General features: G+C 43.6%; 1 protein-coding gene across 1 annotated transcript in view; it reads right to left on the reverse strand.

Annotated features, from left to right (window-relative positions):
- The window catches only part of LOC126248771 (uncharacterized), a 573,063-nt gene that overhangs the window by 350,306 nt on the left and 195,688 nt on the right, over positions 1–27,069 (reverse strand). The window contains exon 2 of the mRNA XM_049950133.1: positions 12,100–12,243. Within this exon, the coding sequence (XP_049806090.1) occupies positions 12,100–12,243 (144 nt within the window). The remainder of the gene's footprint in view (positions 1–12,099; positions 12,244–27,069) is intronic.

The raw sequence follows: 27,069 nt of genomic DNA on the forward strand, positions 1-27,069 counted from the left end.
GGGACTCAACATCTTAGGTCATAAGTCCCCTAGAACTTAGAACTACTTAAACCTAACTAACCTAAGGACATCACACACCCATGCCCGAGGCAGGATTCGAACCTGCGACCGGTGTGAGTAGGTGTTTATGTTACAGAGATCTATTATTGTACGAAAATTGTTGAGAAACAAATTTTGTTCATTGAGTGATATACTTACGTAACACATCCTGAACGTGAAAAGGTTTAATGAGTGATCTAATCAAACCTGAGACATATTCTGTTCGTATGAAACTACAACCACTAAAATTCATTGTTTCATGCATATACCTTACGCGTTTAAAGCAAATTTTGAAGTTTTAACATAAAACTCTAAATTTAAATCTAGTAACTTTTGCTAAAATCTTTAAAAAGAATGGAAACCTCTTTGTTTCAAATGTCATGTTTGTACTTTATCTCTGTGCGCTCGTCGGAAAGATGTGGAGTAATGGAGGCACATCAACGTTGTGACGCGGTAGGAAGCAGACGCTGTAGTTCGAACTGGTACCTCATGGAAACAAATGAATGTTAAATTTTGTCATCCAGATGATTAAAAAGCTAAAATACAAACATGCAAAAGTGCATCCATTTATTTCATTCTGTAGTTAGTAATTCGAGGGTAGAATCAGTAAATGTTCTTCTACAAACCACACCTGCGTATGTTATCATACCTCAATAACAAGAACACGAAATCGACTTCAAGACAATCAGGTAAGTAAAAGGTTACATTACAGTAAAGTGAATATACATTTCAGTGCAACACCATTCAGAATAATGACAAGCTCCATTCCATGGAAAAGTCGTTGTGTAGGCAGTACTGAATCGGTATATTGCAAATGTCATCCGAGTACCACATAAATGAAACGTCACGTACGTGTAACGGCCATCACTACCTCATGCTCCAAGTTCGGAATAATCCGAGATGCAGAGAGTTTGCGAATAAATTGAGGGGAGCAAATAGTGTTTGCTGGCAGAACTGTCTGGAATTAACATCTGAGGTCATCAGTCCCCTAGAACTTAGAACTACTTAAACCTAACTAACCTAAGGACATCACACGCATCCATGCCCGAGGCAGGATTCGGACCTGCGACCGTAGTGGTCGCGCGGTTCCAGACTGAAGCGCCTAGAACCGCTCGGCCACAACGGCCGGCCTTCCTCGATCGGTAGGACCAGTGGGGGTATGTTGGTTATAATAAGAGTTGCTTGAAAGGAACTCGGGCCAAACTAACTGATAGTCCACATCTGAACGTCATACGCAGTTAATAGCTATAGCTTCTAACAGCTGTTAAAACAAATTATATTTATTTAGTATACCGTCTTTTTAAAGCGTCTTTAATGTGGTGACATCCACACAGCGAAAAAGTATCTCGGTGGTGACGCAGAATAACAGGAACATTCTTTTTCTCACGTGGTAATTCAAATAGAGCAAAATTTTCATTATTTACAACTTTATTTTTTTATACTAGTATGTGGAATAGTACGAAGCCAATCATCACACTAAAATATACTTCGCAAAACAATTAAAGAACCACTTTTTCGAAATCCCGTAGTTGTCTCCCACTGTGACGCATAGGTTTGAAATATGGCTCAAAGGTACCTACAACCTTCCTCTTTGATTACGCAAAACCGTGGGGCCCTGTGACGTCACCCTCGGGCTCGACGGCTCTTTAAACAGCAAGGTGTCGACAAACATGAAAAGAAAGGCCAGAGCTCAGAAGTTCATGCGAGCTGTAATGTCGGTTAATGATGTCACATTGGCACCAGATTTTACCAGAATTGCGCCCAATTCAAACTTAAACGTGTCAAATTATTGGAAGGTCGTCACACCTCCTCTTACTCACATTTCACCCCTTCTTTTGATGCTCCTGCGATGTATGTAAGAACCGCGACGCCAAGCGTTAAAATCATGCGATTTCCTTATGGGGGGGCCGAGGAAAACATTTCGGACACACCGCCGCTCAAAATCGACACCGACACGAAAAGGCCTTAGAGGTTGCATAAAGGGTGTCAATGAAATCACCCTTTCCCTTGAAGCGTTAGTTTCCACACATTTCACAGTCGAAAAGCAATAGTTCGAAGTTCGATGAGCAACAGGACGACGTTCTTGACAATTTTTGACACTGCTGCCACCTCCCAGAATTTTTAACCCTGCTCTAAGGAATCGCGGGCTAGTAACCCCTTTTAACCTGATGGCACCCCTGTGGGGTGCAGTACGACAGCAATTCTTACTCTGGTGTACAGGATGCAACCATTAGGAACCGTTCAAAATCATTCGACGAAAATTGGACATGATACGAAACAGCAAAGGGTGCTTATACTTTTTCAGCCCTCTTGTTTGACACGCTCTTGTTTGACGCCCTCCTGTTGCGTGATCACGGAGGGGTGCGGTATTGACATGCGCGAATGCATGTGCAAACGGGTCCGTCTAACCTCCCCCACCCCCCTCACCAGCTCGGCAATACCCTCGGGGACACCTGCCCAGACACTGGACTCGCATTCGGGAGGACGACGGTTCAATCCCGCGTCCGGCCATCCTGATTTAGGTTTTCCGTGATTTCCCTAAATCACTCCAGGCAAATGCCGGGATGGTTCCTTTGAAAGGGCACGGCCGACTTGCTTCCCCCTCCTTCCCTGATCCGATGAGACCGATGACCTCGCTGTCTGGTCTCCTTCCCCAAAACAACAACAGACACCTGCCCAGATTTATTGAGAATTTAAAAAAATGTGGGTTTACAGAGAAAACCTGTGAATCAGCCAGAGATGCCTGCAGTTAGGTAATCCCTTGACATCCCTCTAATGTCAGTTGTCTGCCTGCCGACGTCGAGTACTACTTTACAGATTTTCTCTGTAAAGGAATACTTTTGGAATTCTCAATAAATGGGGTCAGATGCTACCGAGCGTGTTGCTGAACTGGGGAGTCTTAGAGACACTTTAGCCGCGCGGGATTAGCCGAGCGGTTTGGGGCGCTGCAGTCATGGACTGTGCGGCTGGTCCCGGCGGAGGTTCGAGTCCTCCCTCGGGCATGGGTGTGTGTGTTTGTCCTTAGGATAATTTAGGTTAAGTAGTGTGTAAGCTTAGGGACTGATGACCCTAACAGTTGAGTCCCATAAGATTTCACACACATTTGAACATTTTTTAGAGACGCTTTATCGTTTTAGTCTCAAATGTGACAATGAAGCACCCCTCCAACATCACGCCCCAGGACGGATCACCCTCAAATTCCGTCGAATAGTTTTAAACGATCCCTATTGGTTCCTTCCTGCATCCTAGAGAAAAAATTACGGTCGCCCTATACTCCAAAGGATTATGATCACGTCCAACGTTGTTGCTACACCATAGTGTCCTTAGAGAAGGGTTGAAGCGTCAGGAAGATGTCAACAGTATCAAAGGTTATCAAGGACGTCGTCCTACTGCTCCTTTTTGCCACAGCCTAGAGCCTTTTCATGTCGATTCTGAGCGGCTGTGTGTCCGAAATGCTTTCCTCGACCACCATAAGAAAACCGCATGAATTCAACGCAGAGCGTCACGGTTCTGACCTACACTGAACAGGCGTCAAAAGAAGTGGTGAAATGTAAGAGTGGGTGTGACGACCTTCTCATCGTATGACACATTTAAGGTGGCGTTGGGTGGAATTCTAGTGAAATTTGGTATCAATGTGACATAATTAACCGACAAAAAATGGTTCAAATGGCTCTGAGTACTATGGGACTTAACTGCTGTGGTCATCAGTCCCCTAGAACTTAGAACTACTTAAACCTAACTAACCTAAGGACATCACACACATCCATGCCCGAGGCAGGATTCGAACCTGCGACCGTAGCGGTCACGCGGTTCCAGACTGAAGCGCCTTTAACCGCACGGCCACACCGGCCGGCAATTAACCGACATTACACCTCACATGAACTTCTGGGTTCTGGCCTTTTTCTAATATATGTCGACACCGTGCTGTTAGAAATGTCATGTAACCCGAGGGTAACATCGCATGGCGCCACGAATTTGCACCATTACAGAGGAAGGCTGAACACACCTCTGAGACAAATTTCAAACTTATACATCGAAATGGGAGACAGTTATGAGGCTTCAAAAGGTGGTTCTTTAACTATATTTCGCAGTGTAGTGCTACAGTACTCCGAGCAAAATGTCTCTTCATTTGTCTAAATTAATTTTTGGCAAGCACAAAAAAAGAAAAAAACAAAGTTAGTACAGATATAACTGTATACTACTGAAAAAGCAGAATTTTTCGCCATTCCTTCACTGATTACATATTACTTTTGCAAACACGGGTTGGCTTTCAGGTAATTAGCCCATTGTCTACAATTACTGGGTATTAATCTGAAGAATGGGTAATTTATCTAAAAGCTATAAAATTAGTGAATCGGTGGTGAAGTTTTTTCATCCTATGTTTCACCAACTACAAACAGCGATGTCAACACATATTATCAGTTCTGAAGATCACTCGTCCTGTATTTTAACTGCAGTACAAACTCGCTCCATGAAACATTAAACATAAGGGGCGATGAGAAAGTTTTGGTTTGAGGGCGTTCCTACAGAGTATATGCAACGGAATGCGACTCCGATGCGTGTACGTAAGCATCTACAGGTAGGTAAGGGATTAGTATGGCATTCGTGTCTATCAGACATGCGTGTGGTACATGCGGGAACGTGAGCTATGGTGACATTATTATCTAATGCGTCCAAACAGGACCAAAGTGCTGTTACTCATTTCTTGGGTGCCGAAGGACAAACGTTGTTAGACATCAGAATTCGGAGAATGAAGAACGTGTATGGGGCAGCATGTCTGTCGAAAACCACCTTTGTGGAATGAAAACTAGTGCTGATGCTTCATTATAACGCACGTCCCCATATTGCAAATGCTGTAACGCAAAAGTTACGCCAACTAAAATGGGAGGCACTCGAGCACCCGCACTATAGTCTCGCTCTCTTTCCCCATGCAATTGTCATACCTTCGGTCCCTTTAAGAAGGGCCTTGAAGGTTTGTCTGAAGAGGATTTGCAGAAGTCAGTTACGGACTCCTTCACGCGCAGGACACGGCGTTCTATTAAACGGATGTCTTCAATTTGGTCCATCGATGGGATGATTGCCTCAGTGCTCGCGTCGACTTTGCCTAACTGGCATGCCGATTCTGGACTGTACGACCTTCGAACGGAAAGTTTTTGACCTCACCTTATACTTCACACTTCTGAAACCGGATACCTCGTTTGTCAATTTATGGAAGACAGAAAGGGGAAGGCGCAGTGAGTTGTCCATTATTTCCGGCATTACAGTTTCGCCATTGAAGGACTCAGTTAGCTAAATGTTGCTCTATAGTCATAGAGTATGTGATAATACTGAAGAAACATTTTAGCGAGTATTGTATGTACACTGCTAGCCATTAACATTGCAAAACCGTGAAGGTGGTGTACAGAAAACGTCAAATTGGCATTAAGTGTGCTACAGGATTGGATATGCAGACAACTATAATTTCAGCGCAACTGGACAACGTAGGTAGGATTAACCAGACACCTGCAGCCTTCCGTGTAGGGAGCCTTTCAAACTCTTTGCGAAAACGCCTAGGCGTGGTAGGTCACGTTATGGGGAACAACTTTTGTTACAGACAGAAAGTTCGTAGACGCATCCCGACTACGCCAGGCGTCCTTTAGTGAGACGACGCAGGCCCTGAGACGACGAGATTTCACCGAACTGGAAGCGTCTACTAACCAGGTGTGCATCATGCTACCTACCCCAGTAAAATGATAGTGATTTTCAACAAGAAAACCATAAGAATGAGTATGTCTATGCGGGGAAATGTGCACTGGCGTCCAAAATTAAAGCAACAAACTGCTATTCTCCCGTCCTGTGTCTGATTCACGATATCATCGTACAAACTGTTAACAGATGTACATATGAGCAGAAGAATGGGTAGCTTTGAGGGATGAAGTAGTGAAGGCAGCAGAGGATCAAGTAGGTAAAAAGACGAGGGCTAGTAGAAATCCTTGGGTAACAGAAGAAATATTGAATTTAATTGATGAAAGGAGAAAATATAAAAATGCAGTAAATGAAGCAGGCAAAAAGGAATACAAACGTCTCAAAAATGAGATCTACAGGAAGTGCAAAATGGCTAAGCAGGGATGACTAGAGGACAAATGTAAGGATGTAGAGGCTTGTCTCACTAGGGGTAAGATAGATACTGCCGACAGGAAAATTAAAGAGACCTTTGGAGAGAAGAGAACCACTTGTATGAATATCGAGAGCTCAGATGGCAACCCAGTTCTAAGCAAAGAAGGGAAGGCAGAAAGGTGGAAGGAGTATATAGAGGGTCTATACAAGGGCGATGTACTTGAGGACAATATTATGGAAATGGAAGAGGATGTAGGTGAAGATGAAATGGGAGATACGATACTGCGTGAAGAGTTTGACAGAGCACTGAAAGACCTGAGTCGAAACAAGGCCCCCGGAGTAGACAACATTCCATTGGAACTACTGACGGCCTTGGGAGAGCCAGTCCTGACAAAACTCTACCATCTGGTGAGCAAGATGTATGAAACAGGCGAAATACCCTCAGACTTCAAGAAGAATATAATAATTCCAATCCCAAAGAAAGCAGGTGTTGACAGATGTGAGAATTACCGAACAATCAGTTTAATAAGCCACAGCTGCAAAATACTAACACGAATTCTTTACAGACGAATGGAAAAACTAGTAGAAGCCGACCTCGGGGAAGATCAGTTTGGATTCCGTAGAAATACTGGAACACGTGAGGCAATACTGACCTTACGACTTATCTTAGAGGAAAGATTAAGGAAGGGCAAACCTACGTTTCTAGCATTTGTAGACATAGAGAAAGCTTTTGACAATGTTGACTGGAATACTCTCTTTCAAATTCTAAAGGTGGCAGGGGTAAAATACAGGGAGCGACAGGCTATTTACAATTTGTACAGAAACCAGATGGCAGTTATAAGAGTCGAGGGACATGAAAGGGAAGTAGTGGTTGGGAAGGGAGTAAGACAGGGTTGTAGCCTCTCCCCGATGTTATTCAATCTGTATATTGAGCAAGCAGTAAAGGAAAGAAAAGAAAAATTCGGAGTAGGTATTAAAATCCATGGAGAAGAAATAAAAACTTTGAGGTTCGCCGATGACATTGTAATTCTGTCAGAGACAGCAAAGGACTTGGAAGAGCAGTTGAACGGAATGGATGGTGTCTTGAAGGGAGGATATAAGATGAACATCAACAAAAGCAAAACGAGGATAATGGAATGTAGTCGAATTAAGTCGGGTGATGCTGATGGAATTAGATTAGGAAATGAGACACTTAAAGTAGTAAAGGAGTTTTGCTATTTGGGGAGCAAAATAACTGATGATGGTCGAAGTAGAGAGGATATAAAATGTAGACTGGCAATGGCAAGGAAAGCGTTTCTGAAGAAGAGAAATTTGTTAACATCGAGTATAGATTTAAGTGTCAGGAAGTCATTTCTGAAAGTATTTGTATGGAGTGTAGCCATGTATGGAAGTGAAACATGGACGGTAAATAGTTTGGACAAGAAGAGAATAGAAGCTTTTGAAATGTGGTGCTACAGAAGAATGCTGAAGATTAGATGGGTAGATCACATAACTAATGAGGAGGTACTGAATAGGATTGGGGAGAAGAGAAGTTTGTGGCACAACTTGACCAGAAGAAGGGATCGGTTGGTAGGACATGTTCTGAGGCATCAAGGGATCACCAATTTAGTATTGGAGGGCAGCGTGGAGGGTAAAAATCGTAGGGGGAGACCAAGAGATGAATACACTAAGCAGATTCAGAAGGATGTAGGTTGCAGTAGGTACTGGGAGATGAAGAAGCTTGCACAGGATAGAGTAGCATGGAGAGCTGCATCAAACCAGTCTCAGGACTGAAGACCACAACAACAACTGCAGGGAAGATGGCATTCCGGTCAACGGTCAACCAGGCCAACGATGACGTTAGGGCACCTATCAAACGGGGTAGTGTTTGTTGGTTAGTCCTACATCCACAGTCGCTGTGTACACAGTCACAGACGGTGCAGTATGTCACAGAGAAGACGCCTACCAGACTCTCTCCGGTGTAGGGTCATAGGAAGAATGTAAGCAGGACAGTCGCAAACTGGTGTGACCAGATGGCTTAATGCTTCGGCAGAGTGGCCTTTATTGCTGGAGACCTGCTGTATGTGTACCTCTGACGCGTCTTCACAGAAGGGAATGTCCAGAGTGGAGTCGTTAACATGTTATCTGGACGGTCGAACAATGGGCCAATGTTCTTTTCACAGATGAGTCCCGATTTGGTCTCGAGAGTGATTCTCGATGGAGTCACATCTGGAGGGAACATGAAACACGATTTTGGGATCCAAACATTGTGGATAGAGACCAATATCGAGGAGGATTTCTAATGGTACCACTCGAACACCTCTTCATGAAATTATACGGGTTAATCGGAAAGTTTTAACTGCTGTCAGGTATCGTGACAAGATCTTTGGACCTCATGTGCGGTTGTTGCGAGGTGCTGTTGGATCAGACTTCATACTGATGGACGATAATGCTCTACCTCATAGAGCACGGGTACGTGATGTTTTCTTGGAAATAGAAGATTTTGCATGAATGGTGTGGCCTGCTCACTCTCCCGGTTTGAATCCCACAGAGCACGTCTGGGATACAGAAGGGACATGGGCTGGATCACGTTAGCATCCACTAACCTCTCTCCAAGACTACTGAGTAGCTCTGCAGGAAGAATGGGCGTTACTGCCTCAACGCGAGATTGATGACATAATTCACAGCATTTCCCGTCGTTATCATACACGTATTGCTGCCACAGGTTGCATACCTCACAATGAACACATTAAACAGTTGTCGGAATACATGTGCAAATACATTAAGTTGGAAAAAACGAAGTACATTTTTGTCTACACTTACGCATGGTGCAGTTGTTTACGTTCTGAATTCTTTACATTGTTTCTACTTTAGTATCACCTGTTTATACTGTTTTGTTATAAAATAAACGTAATCTTGCAAAATTTTCATTTGTTGCTTTAAATTTGGACACCAGTGTATTTTAGAAGTGAATCGGGAACTTTAATTTTGCTGGGACTACTTTCATTCTCACGGGGCAAGTGACTGGATGATGGTCAAAGCACGTTGCACGCAATTGCCGCAGAGAACCTACGCCCAACAGCATCTCGAGGCCGTAACCAATGGAAAAGGACGCCTAGCCTCGCTGAGAGCCATCAGCTAGCATTTTGTCTTTAACATAAGTTGTTTCCCACCACGTGATCTGTCACCTCTACACATTTGTCACGAAGGCTTTGAAACAGTGTGTATAAGGAAAGTGTAAGTAACACTGAAAGTCGATTATTTATGAGAAGGTGGTGCTATGCCGCGTGTAAGAATCGTATAGCATCTCGATAGTGACAGATTGTTGACTATAGTGACTGCGGTTCATCGTTTCATGTTTTTGCGACTCACATTGGTTGGAATCCCGTGACTGCCATGTGAATGTGGGACTCAGCGGTTAAGGAGAACCACAGACAAAGCCATGCAGGACCTCAACAGCCCCTGCGACTAGCACTCGAGAGTACAGATATAATGTTCACTCGAACTCGCAGGGATGTAAAGCCATGTCAAGTATCTTGCTTCAGAAAAATCAGCTTGTTTACAGTACGACAAGTATCAAAAAAATGGTTCAAATGGCTCTGAGCACTATGGGACTCAACTACTGTGGTCATAAGTCCCCTAGAACTTAGAACTACTTAAACCTAACTAACCTAAGGACAGCACACAACACCCAGCCATCACGAGGCAGAGAAAATCCCTGACCCCGCCGGGAATCGAACCCGGGAACCCGGGCGTGTACGACAAGTATCCACACGGACAGTGCGATGACATCTGGAGCACCGCGAACTGACAGGAAGGCGACCTTTGTTGCGGCTACCTTTGAAGGAGAAGCAGAGAGAATTGCGCCAACATTTATTCGCCCAATGAGAACAATGGAAACAGCAGTGGCACCATATCGTCTTTTCTGACGTATCTCGGTTCTGTATACAGTACACGATAGAGGAATCATGTGAAGCCTTCGAGTAGATCAAACATCGTCAGATTGAACTCATAATCGACATACGGGTCCAGCACCTTGCGTGATGGTATGGAGTGCCACTAGGTACTTCTGATAAGCATTGCCGGTAATGTGGACAACAGGAATCACATTTCTGATGTCTTAAGACCAGTGGCGGTGCCCTATCTCAGACGTGTCCGTGACATTATCTTTCAACATGATAACGCAAGACCGTGTGCTACCTGTAAACGCCTGGCTTACCTTCATACACTGGTCAGCAGGTTCTCCAGATCTCTCATCCACTGAAAACGTGTGGGCGCGGGTTGCCGAGAGACTGGCACGCCACCACTCGCCAATCAACACAGTTGGATTCTGGCACAGAGTCAGCAGCAAGGAATGGCACACATGTATCTGTCATCCAAGCTCAGTTCGACACGATGCTCAGCCCGTTTACAGCCATTGTTGCTGCCACAGGTAGCGCCTATGTCCGCTAAATTTCGCACCCCGTATACTCTCAAATCCACTCCAAATTTAATGGCGTGTCGTTCCTCCTATACTGTCTACGCACAATAAGTAAAATTGAATTACTTTCTGTCGTTTAGGGTGTTGTAATGTTGATGGGTTTTCTTGGGATAGTTCAGAAAACCCATCAACATTACAACACTCTAAACGACAGAAAATAATTCAATTTTACTTATTGTGCGTAGACAGTATAGGAGGAACAATGCTCAGATTATCGAACAATCGCACCTATCTCACATGCTAGCAAAGTCATGTTGAAAATCTTACAAAATAGACTTCGCCAATATCTAGATCGAGAGCTACCAGAAGAACAAACTGAATTTAGGAAAGGAAGAGGAACTAAACATCAAATTGCTAACATTCGGTGGATTATGGAAAAAGCAAGAGAATTCCAGAGAGATATGTACCTCTGCTTTATTGACTACGCCAAAGCCTTTGACAGCGTCGATCACAACAAATTATGGAACGTACTGAAAAACATGGGTGTACCAGATCACCTCATTCATCTGATACGGAGTTTATACCTTGACTAAGAAGCCACGGCGAGAACTATATATGGAACAACGAAATGGATAAAGATTCAGAAAGGGGTCCGGCAAGGCTGCATACTGTCACCGTACTTATTCAGTCTGTATGCAGAACATGTTATGAGGAATGCGAGGCTAGATGAAGGAGAAACAGGAATTAAAATAGCTGGAATAAATGTAAACAACCTCAGGTATGCGGATGATACGATCCTGTTGGCAGAAAGTGAAGAAGAATTGAGAACACTCTTGCTGAAGATGAAAGACGAAAGTGAAAAAGCCGGTCTTAGGCTGAATGTGAAGAAAACGAAAATTATGGCAACTACACCTATCAATTCGTGGGATATAGCAGGAGAACCCATTGAGGTAGTGACCACATTCAGTTATCTCGGTTCCCAGATCTCTGCAGCCGTGAAATCCGGATACGCCTGTTGCTCGGTAGACAGGCTATGTCAATCCTTGACAAGGTTATAATGTCCAGAGATATAACACAAGCAACAAAGATCCGTATTGTGAGAGTTATGGTCTTTCCAGTTGTGATGTATGGATGTGAGACCTGGACCATTAGGAAGGCTGAATGGCGAAGAATCGACTTCTTCGAATTGTGTTGTTGGAGAAAACTTCTTAGAGTTCCATGGACTGCAAAGAGAAGTAACAGATCAATATTGGAGCAAATAAAACCAGATTTCTCCCTGAAAGGTCTAATGTTAAAACAAAAGCTGACCTACTTTGGACACACAATGCGAAGGCGTGCCTCGCTGGAAAAAACATTAATGCTGGGGAAGATTGAAGGAACTAGAAGAAGAGGACGTCAGAGGATGAGACGGATCGATGGCATCACAGAAGCAATGTGTTCCAACCTGGAAGGTCTCCGGGGGTCACGAAGAGTCGGAACCGACTAAACGAATAGAGAGAGAGAGAGAGAATGTTGATGGCCAGCGGTGCCTTGTAAGGTGTGCTGAAATGTATGGTGTGACTTACCGTCGTTAAAGGAGATGGTACGGCTCGGGGGCGGAGGCTGCGGCTGCGACTGCGGCGCGTGGGGACGGTACGGGCTGTGGCCGCTCCCCGACGAGCCGCCGCCGCCGCCTCCGGCACGCGGACGCGTCGCCTCCTCGCCATCTTCTGCAAACACCACCACAACATGCTCACACCTGCACGCTCCACACTCTTACAGTAGACACACAAGTTCACAATAACAATAAGATAAAGAAGAGTCCCGGAAAGAAAAAATGACCTTGTGGATGACATCGGAAGTTCACTGAGGCTTTTTGCGGATGATGCTGTGGTATATCGAGAGGTTGTAACAATGGAAAATAGTACTGAAATGCAGGAGGATCTGCAGCGAATTGACGCAAGGTGCAGGGAATGGCAATTGAATCTCAATGTAGACAAGTGTAATGTGCTGCGAATACATAGAAAGAAAGATCCCTTATCATTTAGCTACAATATAGCAGGTCAGCAACTGGAAGCAGTTAATTCCATAAATTATCTGGGAGTACGCATTAGGAGTGATTTAAAATGGAATGATCATATAAAGTTGATCGTCGGTAAAGCAGATGCCAGACTACGCACAATTCATTGGAAGAATCCTAAGGAAATGCAATCCGAAAACAAAGGAAGTAGGTTGCAGTACACTTGTTCGCTCACTGCTTGAATACTGCTCGTCAGTGTGGGATCCGTACCTTGTTCGACAAGATCGCCGTTTAGCAATCAGAGCAGTGTCTGAGTTAACAGGAGTTGACAAGGAAAGTGTCGAACAAGTTTACCGATTTTTTCAATGTTTGCATCAGTTTTTGCTGACAATGGTCTGCCAGTGCGAGTGTCATCACTGGTGTCTTCGCGGCCATCTTTAAATCGTTTAAACCACTCAAACACTTGTGTTCGCGATAAACAATCATCGCCGTACACTTGTTGTAGCATTAAAAACGTTTCACTTGCAGATTTTCCTAGTTTGAAACAAAATTTGATGTTAACACGCTGTTCTTTCTGTACACTCAGCATTTTCCGACGCACAGACAAAACGTCAACTACTTAAAACAGACGCCACGGGCAGACTGAGTGCAGGAGGCAGATGAAACTCGAGCAGTAGGCGGAGCGAGAGTCACGTGACAGGCCACGCGACTTTCAGCCTTATTGCATTCGTTTTATTGTTTCACCAGTACTAGTCCGGTTTTTTCTAGCCACACCTCGTACTCTTCCAGATCGAATCAGTGCACACATCCAGGCCAGAGAGGATGCAAAGTAATTATGTTAAGTTGGCTCATACGCCAAAGTTCTTTATAAATTTCACACGATGTTGGAATCACCTTCTCAACCCGTGAAGTTCCATTTCATTTGCTCCTTCCATTCTGGGTGCTTTACTTTACCTGTCAGGCAGTGTTTGTGCAATACATGCTATCGGCCTTCAGCAGATACGTAAGGTATTTTCTTTTTGTCCGCAGCGGAAATCTTGCAGCTGTGTGAGGTCAACTCAGATGACTTCTTTAACCTACTGGAGCGGCCCAGCACAAACGCGAGATTTCCTCAGCTGTTTAAAACGAATTACCGCACGATACTCCACTTTATCAGTGGGCTGCGACACATTTTTATGTCTCCTCTATTGGCATTCTACGATACGATGGCGTGGAGATCTCAATGTGTACCACCGTCGATGAGATGTACCCGGAGAAACACAAAAGTTAATTACGAAACTTTATTTTTTCGAGGTGATAATTAAAACTTTCATTATCTTACGTCTGTAAGAAAACCCGGCAGCTCTTAACAGCCTAACGAATCAGTGATGAAAGTTTAGAAAGGCACGAAATTTGTTGTGTGGTAAGGAATGACTTATGGACTTTAATTAGATGTTATATTCGTATCATACCTAAGTTTCCAAACAACATTGCAGCTCGTCCTTCCCCGGCCGGTGTGGACAAGCGGTTCTAGGCGCTTCAGTCTGGAACCGCGCGATCGCTACGGTCGCAGGTTCGACTCCTGCCTCGGGCATGGATGTGTGTGATGTCCTTAGGTTAGTTACGTTTAAGCAGTTCTAAGTTCTAGGGGACTGATGACCTCAGATGTTAAGTCCCATAATGCTCAGAGCCATTTGAACCATTTTTAAGCTCGTCCTTCCCTAATAATTCCGCATCTACTTACGTATCGAAAGTATAATTTTCATTTATTACAGTATGCAATGAAATGGCATGACCTGCCCAGATAGCTGAGAGCACTTTAGCTAACTTACAGGACTCGGGGAGGCAAGCCAGCCCCGGATCGAATCCGCCTCATGGATTAGCGACTACCGCCCCGGATACACACTACGCAAACACTTAGAAAACGTTATCACACGCGAATGCGAGATTACACCAGACGTAGACAGATGGGGTACACAAACTGCTTTCCGAAGGGAGTGGCGTTGTCAAGAAGGGCATCCCGTCACCAAGTGCTACTAACACTGTCAAAACCGTTCTGTAACAATGCCGACCCCGTAGAGAAATGTGAAAGGGCAAAGAAGGAAAGAAGAAAGTGAAATAACTTAGTCGAAACACAAAAATATGCGAGTCAGAAAGCATAAAAAAGGTTAAATTAGTGATAGTCTCGAAGAAGACATATATTTTTCGGTGGGAGACAGAAAGTTACTATGACCTGCCAGTTAGAAGTTATTAGCCATGGCCTTTTTTTTAATTTTTATTTTTTTAGGAGCCTTTGCAGCATTCACCGAGAGAAACTTAAGGAATTCTCAGAAAAATCGGCCTGCCTTTTCCCAGAATAGTTTTACTACCAACTCGATGAGATAATTAATTTTTATTGGCGTTCTCGAAAGTGCTTAGGCATGTTTAGGGCTAACCGTTAGAACAACCACTGCACATTGTGGTGCCAAACAACCACTGCACATTGTGGTGCCGACGGGCGGGGTGGCTGAGCGGTTCTAGGCGCTACAGTCTGGAACCGCGTGACCGCTACGGTCGCAGGTTCGAATCCTGTCTCGGGCATGGATGTGTGTGATGTCCTTAGGTTAGTTAGGTTTAAGTAGTTCTAAGTTCTAGGGAACTGATGACCTTAGAAGTTAAGTCCCATAGTGCTCAGAGTCATTTGAACCATTGTGGTGCCACACTTGGTCTACGCAAACAGTGCTCGTTCTGTACTCTTCTGTTACTCCAACTTATGATCGGAAGAATTAAATCGGACCCACATGTTTTTCCTCATTTCGGGCGATTCTCCCACAATTTGGTTGATTTCGGAGACTTTTTTCTCACAGCAGATCTATTCGAATCAGGAATCGGTACAGAAGATGCGATTGTAACTTTTCTACTCCCCCACACACTGGTCGTCCTTGTCTGAGTCCACATGACGCTGATATATAAAAATGCTGGAGATGTCCTCGAGCTTCCACGTGCTCTCTGAGATATCTCTTCAATATTAGTATTCGAATGGTCCACTTTATAGTAGCTGCTAGAATGAACGCGCACAGCCGCGCATCGAATCGCTGCATGTGAGAGCGGATTCGCTCTGTAGCAGCGGATTACGTCGTAGTCAAGAAAATCAGGACCAGAGGCGAATCTGTCGGCAATAAAGCATTAATAACATGCCTTGTTTGTACTTTTCTTAACGAGACCTGCAGGTGATATGAATTTGAGGAACCTAACAGTAATCGTAAGTTAACATGTTTACGGTTCTTTTTGATAACTCCTATAAATGTGACGCACAATGAAAACTGCAAGCATGTAAAAATATGTGAACTTTGCAATTAGTACTCCTAGAAACTACCTGCTCACTAAGTCACGTCCTACTTGCATCCCGATAGTCTTCGTCCACAGGAATGCTATCTATGTGTCACCATCTAAAAATGTGTGTGTGCGAATTGCTAAGGGACCAAACTACTGATGTCATCGGTCCCTAGACTTACACATCTTCTTAAAGTAACTTATGCTAAGAACAACACACACACCCATCCCCGAGGGAGAACTCGAACCTCCGGCGGGAGGGGTTGTCACCATCTATCTGCCCTTCGACGCTCCCAATTCATCCCAGTGGATGACCGCTTGAACAACTACCCTTTGTTCGACTCTAATTTTCGTAGTGGTCAGTTCCTCCGTCTTTTGTGTTTGTGTGATTATAGGTACGATATGGAAGTGTCAAAGACCATCCACTGTCAGCCACATGGGTTTGATTAAAAGTACTCATATATCCTAAAGAGAAGAAAAGTAAACAGGACTGTGATTCTGCGCTGATCAAAAAAGAAATCGACGTATTGCCGAGGAATGTTTATGACCAAATATCGTAAGGTTCTTAGTTCAAACGAGCATCAATGTTGAGAAACAAAGTTGCATTATATTGTGATTTGATAAGAAGAAACTTATCATGGATCACACCAAAGAACGGTTAGAACTGGAGATCTACGCTGCAAAAAGAAAGCAGCCTGAAAGACTGCCTAATGACCAAAATGAATTTGCTACTAACACCCGTTTTAACGTTTATGATGATCTGCTCAGCCCAGCGAAGTGGTGCGATTTATTTCTGATAGAGTCGGCTGGTGCTCATAGTGAGGTGCTGTGCCTCCCTGCAACTCACCAGCTACTTAAACTTCCTGCTACGGGGAGAAGAGCGCCTCAAGTAGTCGACATAACATTCTACGACCAGCACTCTTACATTTGCAAATAGCACTGATCCTAGTGGTTTAAAGATGAAATCCTTATCTTCCTTCTTTTATGATGTAAACGCTGTCCATATATGAAAGATCATGTTGTACATCATCACGTTAAAATGTATTATTTGTTATTACCCAAGTTACATCCTTCTGAAGTATTTCTTACCTCATATAAAATTTTATAATGATCATATATCTTATACTTGGTAATATTCACGATTATGAACGAGACTGTTTTCATGTTTTGAAGACACATACAGAGAATGCGCGCATATGGTTCTAGGAGTTGGAGCAGAAGCTATGTACAGCTTATGTCCCCTATATATGTTCATACTCATGGCCTATTGGTTAGAATGACAAAGTATCTTACGTGCTTTACATGTACCATGAGCTGATCCACGAATATGGACCATATTTTAATTTATGTTTAGTAGCCTTCGTCAAGTCGAAGAATTGTGATATTTCAGCTCCGTTTTGTAACTTGGTTTTTAGGATTTCGACTGAAATTTCTGAAAATCTGGTCACAAGTAAAGCTTTTGTGATTGTGTCAGGGATTTGATAAAATAAATTGCGATCATTTCTATTTGTAAAAATTTTGATATTGCAGTAGTTGTTCGAGCATCTTCGTTCCTCTTCATCAGTAGTTATCACAAATTAAAACATCACGCAAGAACCATCGGATCTTCTACCTGCCAACCAAGTTGCGAAATTTGGACTTAGGACTTAATGCACCTTCTCTCGAACTTCCTTGGGCACAATTTTCACTGGGTGCAGCTTACATGACAGCAAATGTGACTGCTGCAGAGACTAAGAAGAAATGTCATCTTCAAGCTATGATCGGCAAATCTACAACAGAGCATAAAATGGTTAGCTCTTTCCGGATATCAGGGTGTAAACAATGGATAAGCTGAGATCTGTGACTAAAAGAGCCTAAAGTACAAATACACAAATACTAGGACAGATCCTAGAGGTTATTTAATCTAGTTTGTAGGAAAACGCACACTGAAGCGCCAAAGAAACTGGTATAGTTTCCAGAATGAGATTTTCACTTTGTAGCGGAGTGTGCGCTGATACGAAACTTCCAGTTTTCATCTGCCAGGAAGTTTCGAAACTGGTATAGGCATGCGTTTTCAAATACAGAGGTATGTAAACAGGGAGAATACGGCGCTGCCGTAGGCAACGCCTGTATAAGACGTCAAGTGTGTGGCGTAGTTGCTAGATCGGTTACTGCTGCTACCCTGGCAGGTTATCAAGATTTAAGTGAATTTGAACGTGGTGTTGTAGTCGGCGCACGAGCGATAGGACACAGCATCTCCGAGGTAGTGATGAAGTGGGGATTTCCCGTACGACCAATTCACGAATGTACCGTGAATATCAGGAATCCGGTAAAACATCAAGTCTCCGACATCGCTGCGGTTGGAAAAAGATACTGCAAGAACGGGACCAACGACGACTGAAGAGAATCGTTCAACATGACAGAAGTGCAGACGTTCCACAAATGCTGCAGAGTTCAATGCTCGGCTATCAACAAGTGTCAGCGAGAGAACCATTCAACGGAACATCATCGATATGGACTTTCGGAGCCGATGATCCACTCGTGTACCCTTGATGACTGCACGACACAAGGGTTTACGCCTCGCCTGGGCCCGTCAACACCGACACTGGATTGTTGATGACTGGAAACATGCTGCCTGGTCGGACGAGTCTCGTTTCAGATTGTTTCGAGCGGATGGACGTGTACGGGTATGGCGACAACCTCATGATTCCACGGACTCTGCATGTCAGCAGGGGACTGTTCAAGCTGGTGGAGGCTCTACAATGCTGTAGGGTGTGTGCAGTTGGAGTGATATCGGACCCCTGATATGTCTAGATACGACTCTGACAGGTGACATGTACGTAAGCATCCTGTTTGATCACCTGCATCCATTCATGTCCCTTGTGCAGTCCGACAAGCTTGGGAAATTCCAGCAGAACAATGCGACACTCCATACGTCCAGGATAGCTACAGCGTGACACAGGAAAAACTCTTCTGAGTTTAAAAAGTTCCTCTGGTCACCAACCTCCCGAGACATGAACATTATTGAGCATATCTCGAGTGCCTTGCAACGTGCTATTCACAAGAGATCTCCACCCATTCGTACTCTTACGGATTTGTGGACAGCCCTGCAGGATTCATGGTGTCATTTCCCTCCCAGACATTAGTCGAGTCCATGCCACGCTGTGTTGCAGCACATGGGTGTGCTCGCGGGCACCTACACGGTATTAGGCTGGTGTACAAATTCCTTTGGCTCTTCAGTGTATATTACAGTGTCCACAATTCAAAAATTTCTCTTTTTTCGCTAGCTGTGGCAACATTGCTTTTCGTTTCTACGGGTGCTTAATTCTTACATGTGGTCGACTTCGACAATTTTGTTCAGGGCATAGCGGCTGCACCCAAGCAATGAATGTTTGGCTCCAGAACCTGGATGGTTCATTTACTGTGGAGGACGGGAAAACATTACGTCTTTATTACAGAGTGCATGTGCTCTCACCTTAGCATATGTATTCCAGCACCGCTTTTGTTGTGAGTACTCGTGTGCAGTAGTAATTAAACTGGTCGGAACTGTGGTAAGGCTGTCCTTCTTTCCACCTGAGTACGAGAGGGAAGTATTAGCTTGTAATTAGGTTCTTCAGATACATGAGAACCTGATGCACAACCTTTGGAGAATGATATCTTTGCTGCGACATTTTACAGAGTTTCGAAGAGCCTTCAAAGACAGTATTGGAACTCTTTTTCTGGCTATTTAGTGGCATGTGAAGAATAAACTAGATTACTTGGTGACATAGAAATACGTTACTAAATGCAAGAATTTATACCCTGTTAGTGAATAAAAAAAGTTTACAACAAAGGCAGTCCAGTTAGTATTCATTGCTCATCACATGATGAATCACCTATGTATGCATGGTCTTTGCAGGAATCATATAAGAATCCACACTATAGAAGTAAACGCTAACAATCTGCCACGACTTCGGAGGGTAGTACTTCGTATCTACGATCGGAGGACATGCCTGGCATAGCGGTAATAAATTATATACACAAATCTTCCTCGTGAATCAGTCTGTCTATTAATGATAACCGTATCAAAATCCTTAAAGAAGTTCCCGAGATAACTGTTCACCTACAGACAGACGCAGCGGAGGAAAATGTTCAAATGTGTGTGAAATCTTACGGGACTTTGCTGCCAAGGTCACCAATCCCTAAGCTTACACACTACTTAACCTAAATTATCCTAAGGACAAACACACACACCCATGCCCGAGGGAGGACTCGAACCTCCGCCGGGACCAGCCGCCGCAGCGGAGGACTTTAGTTTATGATGTGTATAGATAATGATTTATGAAAGCCATATAGAGGGTTTCGTGGTTTACATCCCGATATAGCACCCAAATAGTGTGTGTGTGTGTGTGTGAGAGAGAGAGAGAGAGAGAGAGAGAGACTGATTTTAGGTCTGATGTTCTGATTCGATTCTGGTAATTAAAATATCTACCCGACAAAGCACGTTATTAGTGCGATCAGTTGCTAAGCTTTGCGTTTTATACTGGCCCTCTAAGCTCATTTGCCTTTTTAACTTTTCTTATATGGGACGACCGAGGTTAATCATGCAATGACACGTACGTGCAAATATTAACGCAAAAAGTATCCGCGTTGCTTCTAGAATATCAATGAGCGGACTTGGGACTGCCGTAGTTTTGATTCAATGATACATCACTCATTTTATAGTGGACCTTTCTCCTTTCAATTACGTCACAGAGATTTTGACTTTTCATCGACATGTGACACTGTTAGCACAAGTCTCTGCCTTTAATTGCAACTGCTTTAGCTCTCGTGTGCAGTCAAATATTCCGAGGGCGGTAAATTATCTGAGGCTGTGTTGCACACTTCTGTTATAGAGCAAAGGAGATCTTTTGCCATATTTTTATGAGAGGTCACAGATAAAGTGAAATTACACACTTTTCTAAATTCTAAAACTGCAACCCAGTCTAGATAAAAACCGTTTTAACTCCTGTGTTCATGTTTTGAAACCAACAGTACGCTGAACTGACACCACGTAAGATCAAAGAACATGTAAATTTACCCCACGCGAGGAACCCGCGACGCAGCTCTGTGCAATCACTAACACCGTATGGCTGACAGTACTGGTTGTAGAGTAAGTCACTTCACTAACGCAAAGTAGCGAACGAAGTAGTTATCAGTACATATAAGCCGCCACTGAACAGTTTTAGTTATCCAGCAAAACGAATGATTTGTGCTTCTCTGTTGGACCATCACATAGCAAATTCCTCGTGTTGTATATGTATATTACTATTTAATACGTATGATACCGTAGGAAATTACATGTCAGTGATGATATTGTTGCAGACTTAACGGTGTTACACCAGAAAATGACTGAATATGCGCTGCCCGAAAAAAAAAGCCGCAACACCAAAGAGGAGTTGTGCGACATAAACGAAAGTTGGTTGTCGTGTTTCTGCATCGGAAAGATGTCTATTCAAATTTCGCACTGTCGAATAAGAGTGGCCTTTCAATGGTAATTCTCTCCCCACTGAATCAAAGCAGTACGCCATTGAGGGCCCTAGATGCATACCACCACCACCACCGAGTCAAAGTTACTATCAGCCACTGCCTATGCTCTGTTGTAGCTGCGTGAAGGACAGGGACCCCGGTTCGGACGTGGGCCTGTACAGCGTTTTAAGATGATAGGAGGTTTCGCTATGAAATTTGGTTTAAACTATGAAAAGCACCGGCAAACAACATTCACAGATTTCAGCCTGCAGCCTTCGTATTTAAATCGTTTCTATTCGTGTCAGGTTTCCAGTCAAAGAGCTTGCACAATCAAACTGCTATGGAATTTACTAGCTAAAGGACCGGGATTTTGTGCTGGTCGGGTGGGGCATGAGCCACTTGTGTTAGCGTAGTTTCCGGGCAGCAGTTTGCGCAGCGGAATGATTACAGAATGGTGACCCGAGGATCGGGGGATCGTGCCGTACGCTGCTTTTTTTCTCATTTTCAATTTTTACGTTACTTACACTGCAAATAAAACAAGATAATCTACATCTACATCTACATGGATACGCTGCAAATCAGATTCAAGTGTCTGGCAGATGGTTCATCGAACCACCTTCACAATTCTCTATTATTCCAATCTCGTGTAGCGTGTGGAAAGAATGAACATCTATATCTTTCCGTACGAGCTCTGATTTCCCTTATTTTATCACGGTGATCGTTCCCTCCCTATGTAGGTCGGTGTCAACAAAATATTTTCACATTCGGAGGAGAAATTTGGTGATTGGAATTTCGTGAGAAGATTCCGTCGCAACGAAAATCACCTTTCTTTTGATGATTTACAGCCCAAATCCCGTATCATTTCTGTGACACTCTCTCCCATATTTCGCGGTAATACTAAACATGCTGCCTTTCTTTGAACTTTTCCGATGTACTCCGTCACTCCTATCTGATAAGGATCCCATACCGCGGAGCAGTATTCTAAAAGAGGACGGACAAGCGTAGTGAAGGCAGTCTCCTTAGTAGGTCTGTTACATTTTATAAGTGTCCTGCTCATTATATTCTACTTGATGCGACGAAAAGCTGTTCGCAGAGGAACAAATTTCTTCCGGTAATCGACTCATGGGGAGGAAACAAATCCAGAGTTATACGATGAGATTTTTCAAGCTGAAGAAGGACTGCCATCATGCGGTATTAAAGTGATTCTCCCCAAATGCACACCGTTAGTGCAACCCTGCGATGGCTACTTTTTATCGTCAGCTAAAGAATTTGATCTAACAGCTTCAAAGCTGGTCTTATCTCGTCGACGGAGTAAAAGAAATCAAATCACAAGAACACTGCATCGAAATAAATGCCTCTGTACATCACAGTGTCGTCAGTGATGAAATGTGTTACACGTGGTTCACTGTCAAACTTTGCAATGAGGGGCTAACTTTTATGAATGTAAACCAATTTGGTTTTTTTTTTTTTTGTATAGAAACTTGAAAACAACCATGTAAATGTAAAAATGCGGTGTTTGTAATGTGTGCAAGCTGCCTAGAAAATTACTGATTCCCTTGTTTTTACGATGACTATTACCCCAGCATACGCAAATAATGAACTGTTAAATAATAAAAATATCCAATTTTATACACGAAGAGGCCGGTCGCGGTGGCAGAGTGGTTTTAGGCGCTCCAGTCCGGAACCGCGGGACTGTTACGGTCGCAGGTTCGAATCCTGCCTCGGGCATGGATGTACGTGATGTCCTTAGGTTAGTTAGGTTTAAGTAGTTCTAATTTCTAGGGGACTGATGACCTCAGAAGTTAAGTCCCATAGTGCTCAGATCCATTTGAACCATTTTATACATGAAGATCTTGTGTATTCCTTACAATCATTTCCTCTAAATTTCTTCGCAATCCCAAATTTTCCTTTACCTTTTCTTTTCATATCTGTTAAATATTAATAAATACAATATATGGGCATTATTTCAGTTTAGTTGCAATGTAAGTAACGTAAAAGTCGAAAACAAAAATTGTTTTCGCGTAGGGATGCGATCATACAACCTTCAGATTACCATTCTCTACACTTTCTGCTGCGCTAACCATTGCCTGGAAACTATGCTAACGTAAACTGCTGATCTCTCTCCCGACCTGTGCCAAATATATTATTTTTTCTAAACGCATGACCATCCTGTCACCCTCTTGATCATAAAAATTTCACTTATGGAGTAGTCCATGATTTTACTCCTTGTAACCGATGTGCCAATTCCATGTATCAATCACAAAGACTGCTGTACGAACACCTTCAGTTGTAGCTGTTTTCTTTTCAGAGGAATGTTTTCTGGCGGCATTTCCCAATGTTATAAAAGCATTTCATATGTCACTTCAGAGCGTGATAAGTTGTACAGTACGCTGCAGTGCGCAGACGCGGCTTGTTTCCGGTGCCGCACGCGAAGGGAGCGGCAACAACTGTCATTGGCATAAACAAGTAGCATTCATCAGCGATACGCAGGGTACGAGTATTTGTACACGGACGCATGTGTAGCGCCAGCTGCTGCGTTTCGAAGCTGCGCGCCCAGACCTTCGGTGCGTGCAGCGAAAGCAGTCTGCTTTATTCCGTGCCAAGCATGGTTCCTGTATGGTGGTTTAAAACAAGGATACTGCGTTTTCTTTTCAGGGAGGTAAATATTGCATTGGCGGTTAAGACACAGCAGAAGTTAACATTATTACTCTGATCTATTGTTCTGTAACTGTGCGTAAAAATACTGTGCGCAGAGCAAGAATGTCTCGTAACAATTTGAAGTTAAATACAGCTTCCTATTTGGGTTGTTTCGTATGTGTCGGATAAGTAATGTCAGGCAAATGACGTGATGGTTCCTTCAAGAATGACATTATCAGTTGCTCCTCTTACCGTACTCCAAGTAATTTAGTTCTTCAGAGCAAATGACTTTGTTGTACACAATATGTTTGTTGTTTTGATCACTAACATTAACTTTAATTTAATTTAATCATTCAGTCCTCACACTTGCCAGCTACTCTCATCATTTCGTGATAATTCCAGCATCTCACAATACACACGATCTGCCTTCTATCCACGTATCTCGGCTTGTCCCTGGAATTATTTACTTGCAACACCCTTTCGACAAAAATTTCAGTGAACTCATATTATAATTTGTCCACAAGCACTCAAGCTCTTCAATTCATGTGTCCATTCTAAGGCAGTTTTTCGTTGCAGAACCTCTTTATTCCTTACTCGACCTCTCCAACTAATTTTAAACACTCTCCTATAACACGACGCCTCAAAAGCTTCTATTTGTTTAGTTTTTTTCGTAGTGCCTGTTTCACACCCATAGACAGCTGTGATGCAAAAAAAGTTTATTGTTAAAAGCTGTTTCTTTTTACAGAAAGCCCATAAGCCTTTTGAAATCCCTGCTGCTACGTCTGTCTTGCATCTTCCTTGTTTAAAATTCTACGTACGGAGTTCAGAAGGTAAGTGACACATGTCGTACCACGCTAAGACCATTGTGCAACAAGAGTGGTGTTTGGTCAGAAGAATTTACATGTTCCATGTCACCTGCAGAGGCAGTTCTATCATGGTACGGGTACCAGGTGCATCACAGTGTGCGATTGAAACGGCGCTGTAACAAATATACTCCAAACTTGAACTACTCACGACAGTATGATTTTGTGGGCAAAACTTCTAAATTGCATACAGATTGATTTGACATTCTGACTGTCTATGTACCGAATGCAGCGTCGCGTCCAGCCGTAGATAAAGGGTGCCGATAATTTGACCAAGGCCACACAGACGTGGTTGAAGCTGATCGGGAAGTTCAGATCTTGCACCACGCGATTTCCGTCTTTTAGGAAACCTGAAAGAACATATGGAGGAAAAAGACTTTCCAACGATGAGGACGTTCACACAGTGGTTCTCGAATGGCTCCGTGACCAGCAAGAGGGTCTCTATCGTCGAGCAACTAAACGATTGGTAGAACCGACCGTTGTTTACAGAGACTTGGTGGCTATGTTGAAAAATAGTGTCATATATCTGTGTCACTCTGATGTGTAGTGCATCACTCAACAACAGTTACTTGACATCTTGGATATTCGAGAATCCAGCCGGATGTTCGCGTCGTTCTCGCACGATATTTCAACAGCGTGCCTCGCTGTCTTCTTCAGATGGTACCTGAGACTGGTCCTTGGGTCGATCGAGTCCAGTATTTACGCCTGGAAGGCCTAATCGGTCCGTGCCGAGTCGAGTGATCCGTCTGTGGTCCGCGCCCGCCAGACTCGGCTTCAATGGATCCCTCCAGTCGCGGATGTTCTGACTGCCGTCCGCGCCCCAACAGCGAGACACGCTGTTGAAATATCGTGCGAGAACTAAGCGAACATCCGGCTGGATTCCCGAATATCCAAGATGTCAACAGATCGCCGGGAAAGCATGAAGAATTACAACAGTTACTTGGTTTACCGTAATAATGTGTCGCTCACATTTTGAACTTCCCTTGTACTTCCAAGGTGACATAACTGGTCCACCTCTTCAAGTGTGATTCGTCCAAGTCAAACTTTTATCCCTCCCAGCATGCCTACCTGCAACGCGCAACATTGGCTTAGTTTTCCTTTTGTTTCTATGCATATTGTAGCCATCAGCTAGCACACGTTCCATATCATTAAGCAGCCGACTCTGTTCCTGTTCGCTATCAGCAATCACTGCTATGTCCTCGCCGAATCGTGCTGATTTCCTGTGTGGGTCAAACAATCTCCCATTAAATAACGCTTTATTTCTTTCATTACTTCTCTAACACACAATTTAAATATAAGTGGTGACAGAGAATAACCCTGCATTACTTCTTTCCTGAATTCGACCTCTTGTGTCATATCATCATAGTTGACCACCGCCGTATGTTTCTCATAATGAGACTGGATTATCGTTACATTCCTGTAGATATTACAACACTGCTCAAGCGTAAAATATTTCGTTCCATTCCACTACTCTGAAGCCATCTCCAAATCTACAAATACGGTGTATATTACCTTGATCTTCCTAAATCTGTCGTCTGCCAAAATTAACATCTACATCTTTAGTCCACAAGCCACCTTACGGACCGCGGAGGTCGATACTGTGTACCACTGTCACTTCTTCCAGCTGCTGTTCCAGTCTCGAATGATTCACGGGAAGAGCGATTGTTAGTAAGCATCCGTATGAGTCCGAATCTTACTCAGATTACCTTCATAGTCTTTTCGTGAGATTTACGTGGAGGACGCAACAGATTGGTTGACAGTCCTAAGAACGTATGCTCTCGGAATTTTAACAGTACACCACGCTGTGATGCTCAATGCCTCTCTTGTGGCATCTGTCACTAAAGTTGGCTGAGCATCTCCGTAACGCTTTCGCGCTTACTAAATGAACCTGCAATGGAACGCGCTGCTCTTGTCTGACTTTTCTCTATGTCCTTTATAAATCTTATTTGCTACGTATCCCAGACGGACAAGCAATATTCAAGTATTGGTCGAACGATAGTTTTGTAAGCTACCTTTTTTACGGGTGGACTACACCTCCTGAGAATCCTTCCAATAAGTCTGTATGGTATCTACCTTAGAACTACTTAAACCTAACTAACCTAAGGACATCACACACATCCATGCCCGAGGCAGGATTCGATCCTGCGACCGTAGCAGCAGTGCAGTTCCGGACTGAAGAGCCTAGAACCGCTCGGCCACAACGGCCGGCGCATGCACTGCAGTCCGTGGTGATCACACATCGTATAAACCACCATGCCCAGCTCTTTCTTATGTTCAGA

This window comes from Schistocerca nitens, chromosome 3 (assembly GCF_023898315.1).
Source record: "Schistocerca nitens isolate TAMUIC-IGC-003100 chromosome 3, iqSchNite1.1, whole genome shotgun sequence".
NCBI lineage: Eukaryota > Metazoa > Arthropoda > Insecta > Orthoptera > Acrididae > Schistocerca > Schistocerca nitens.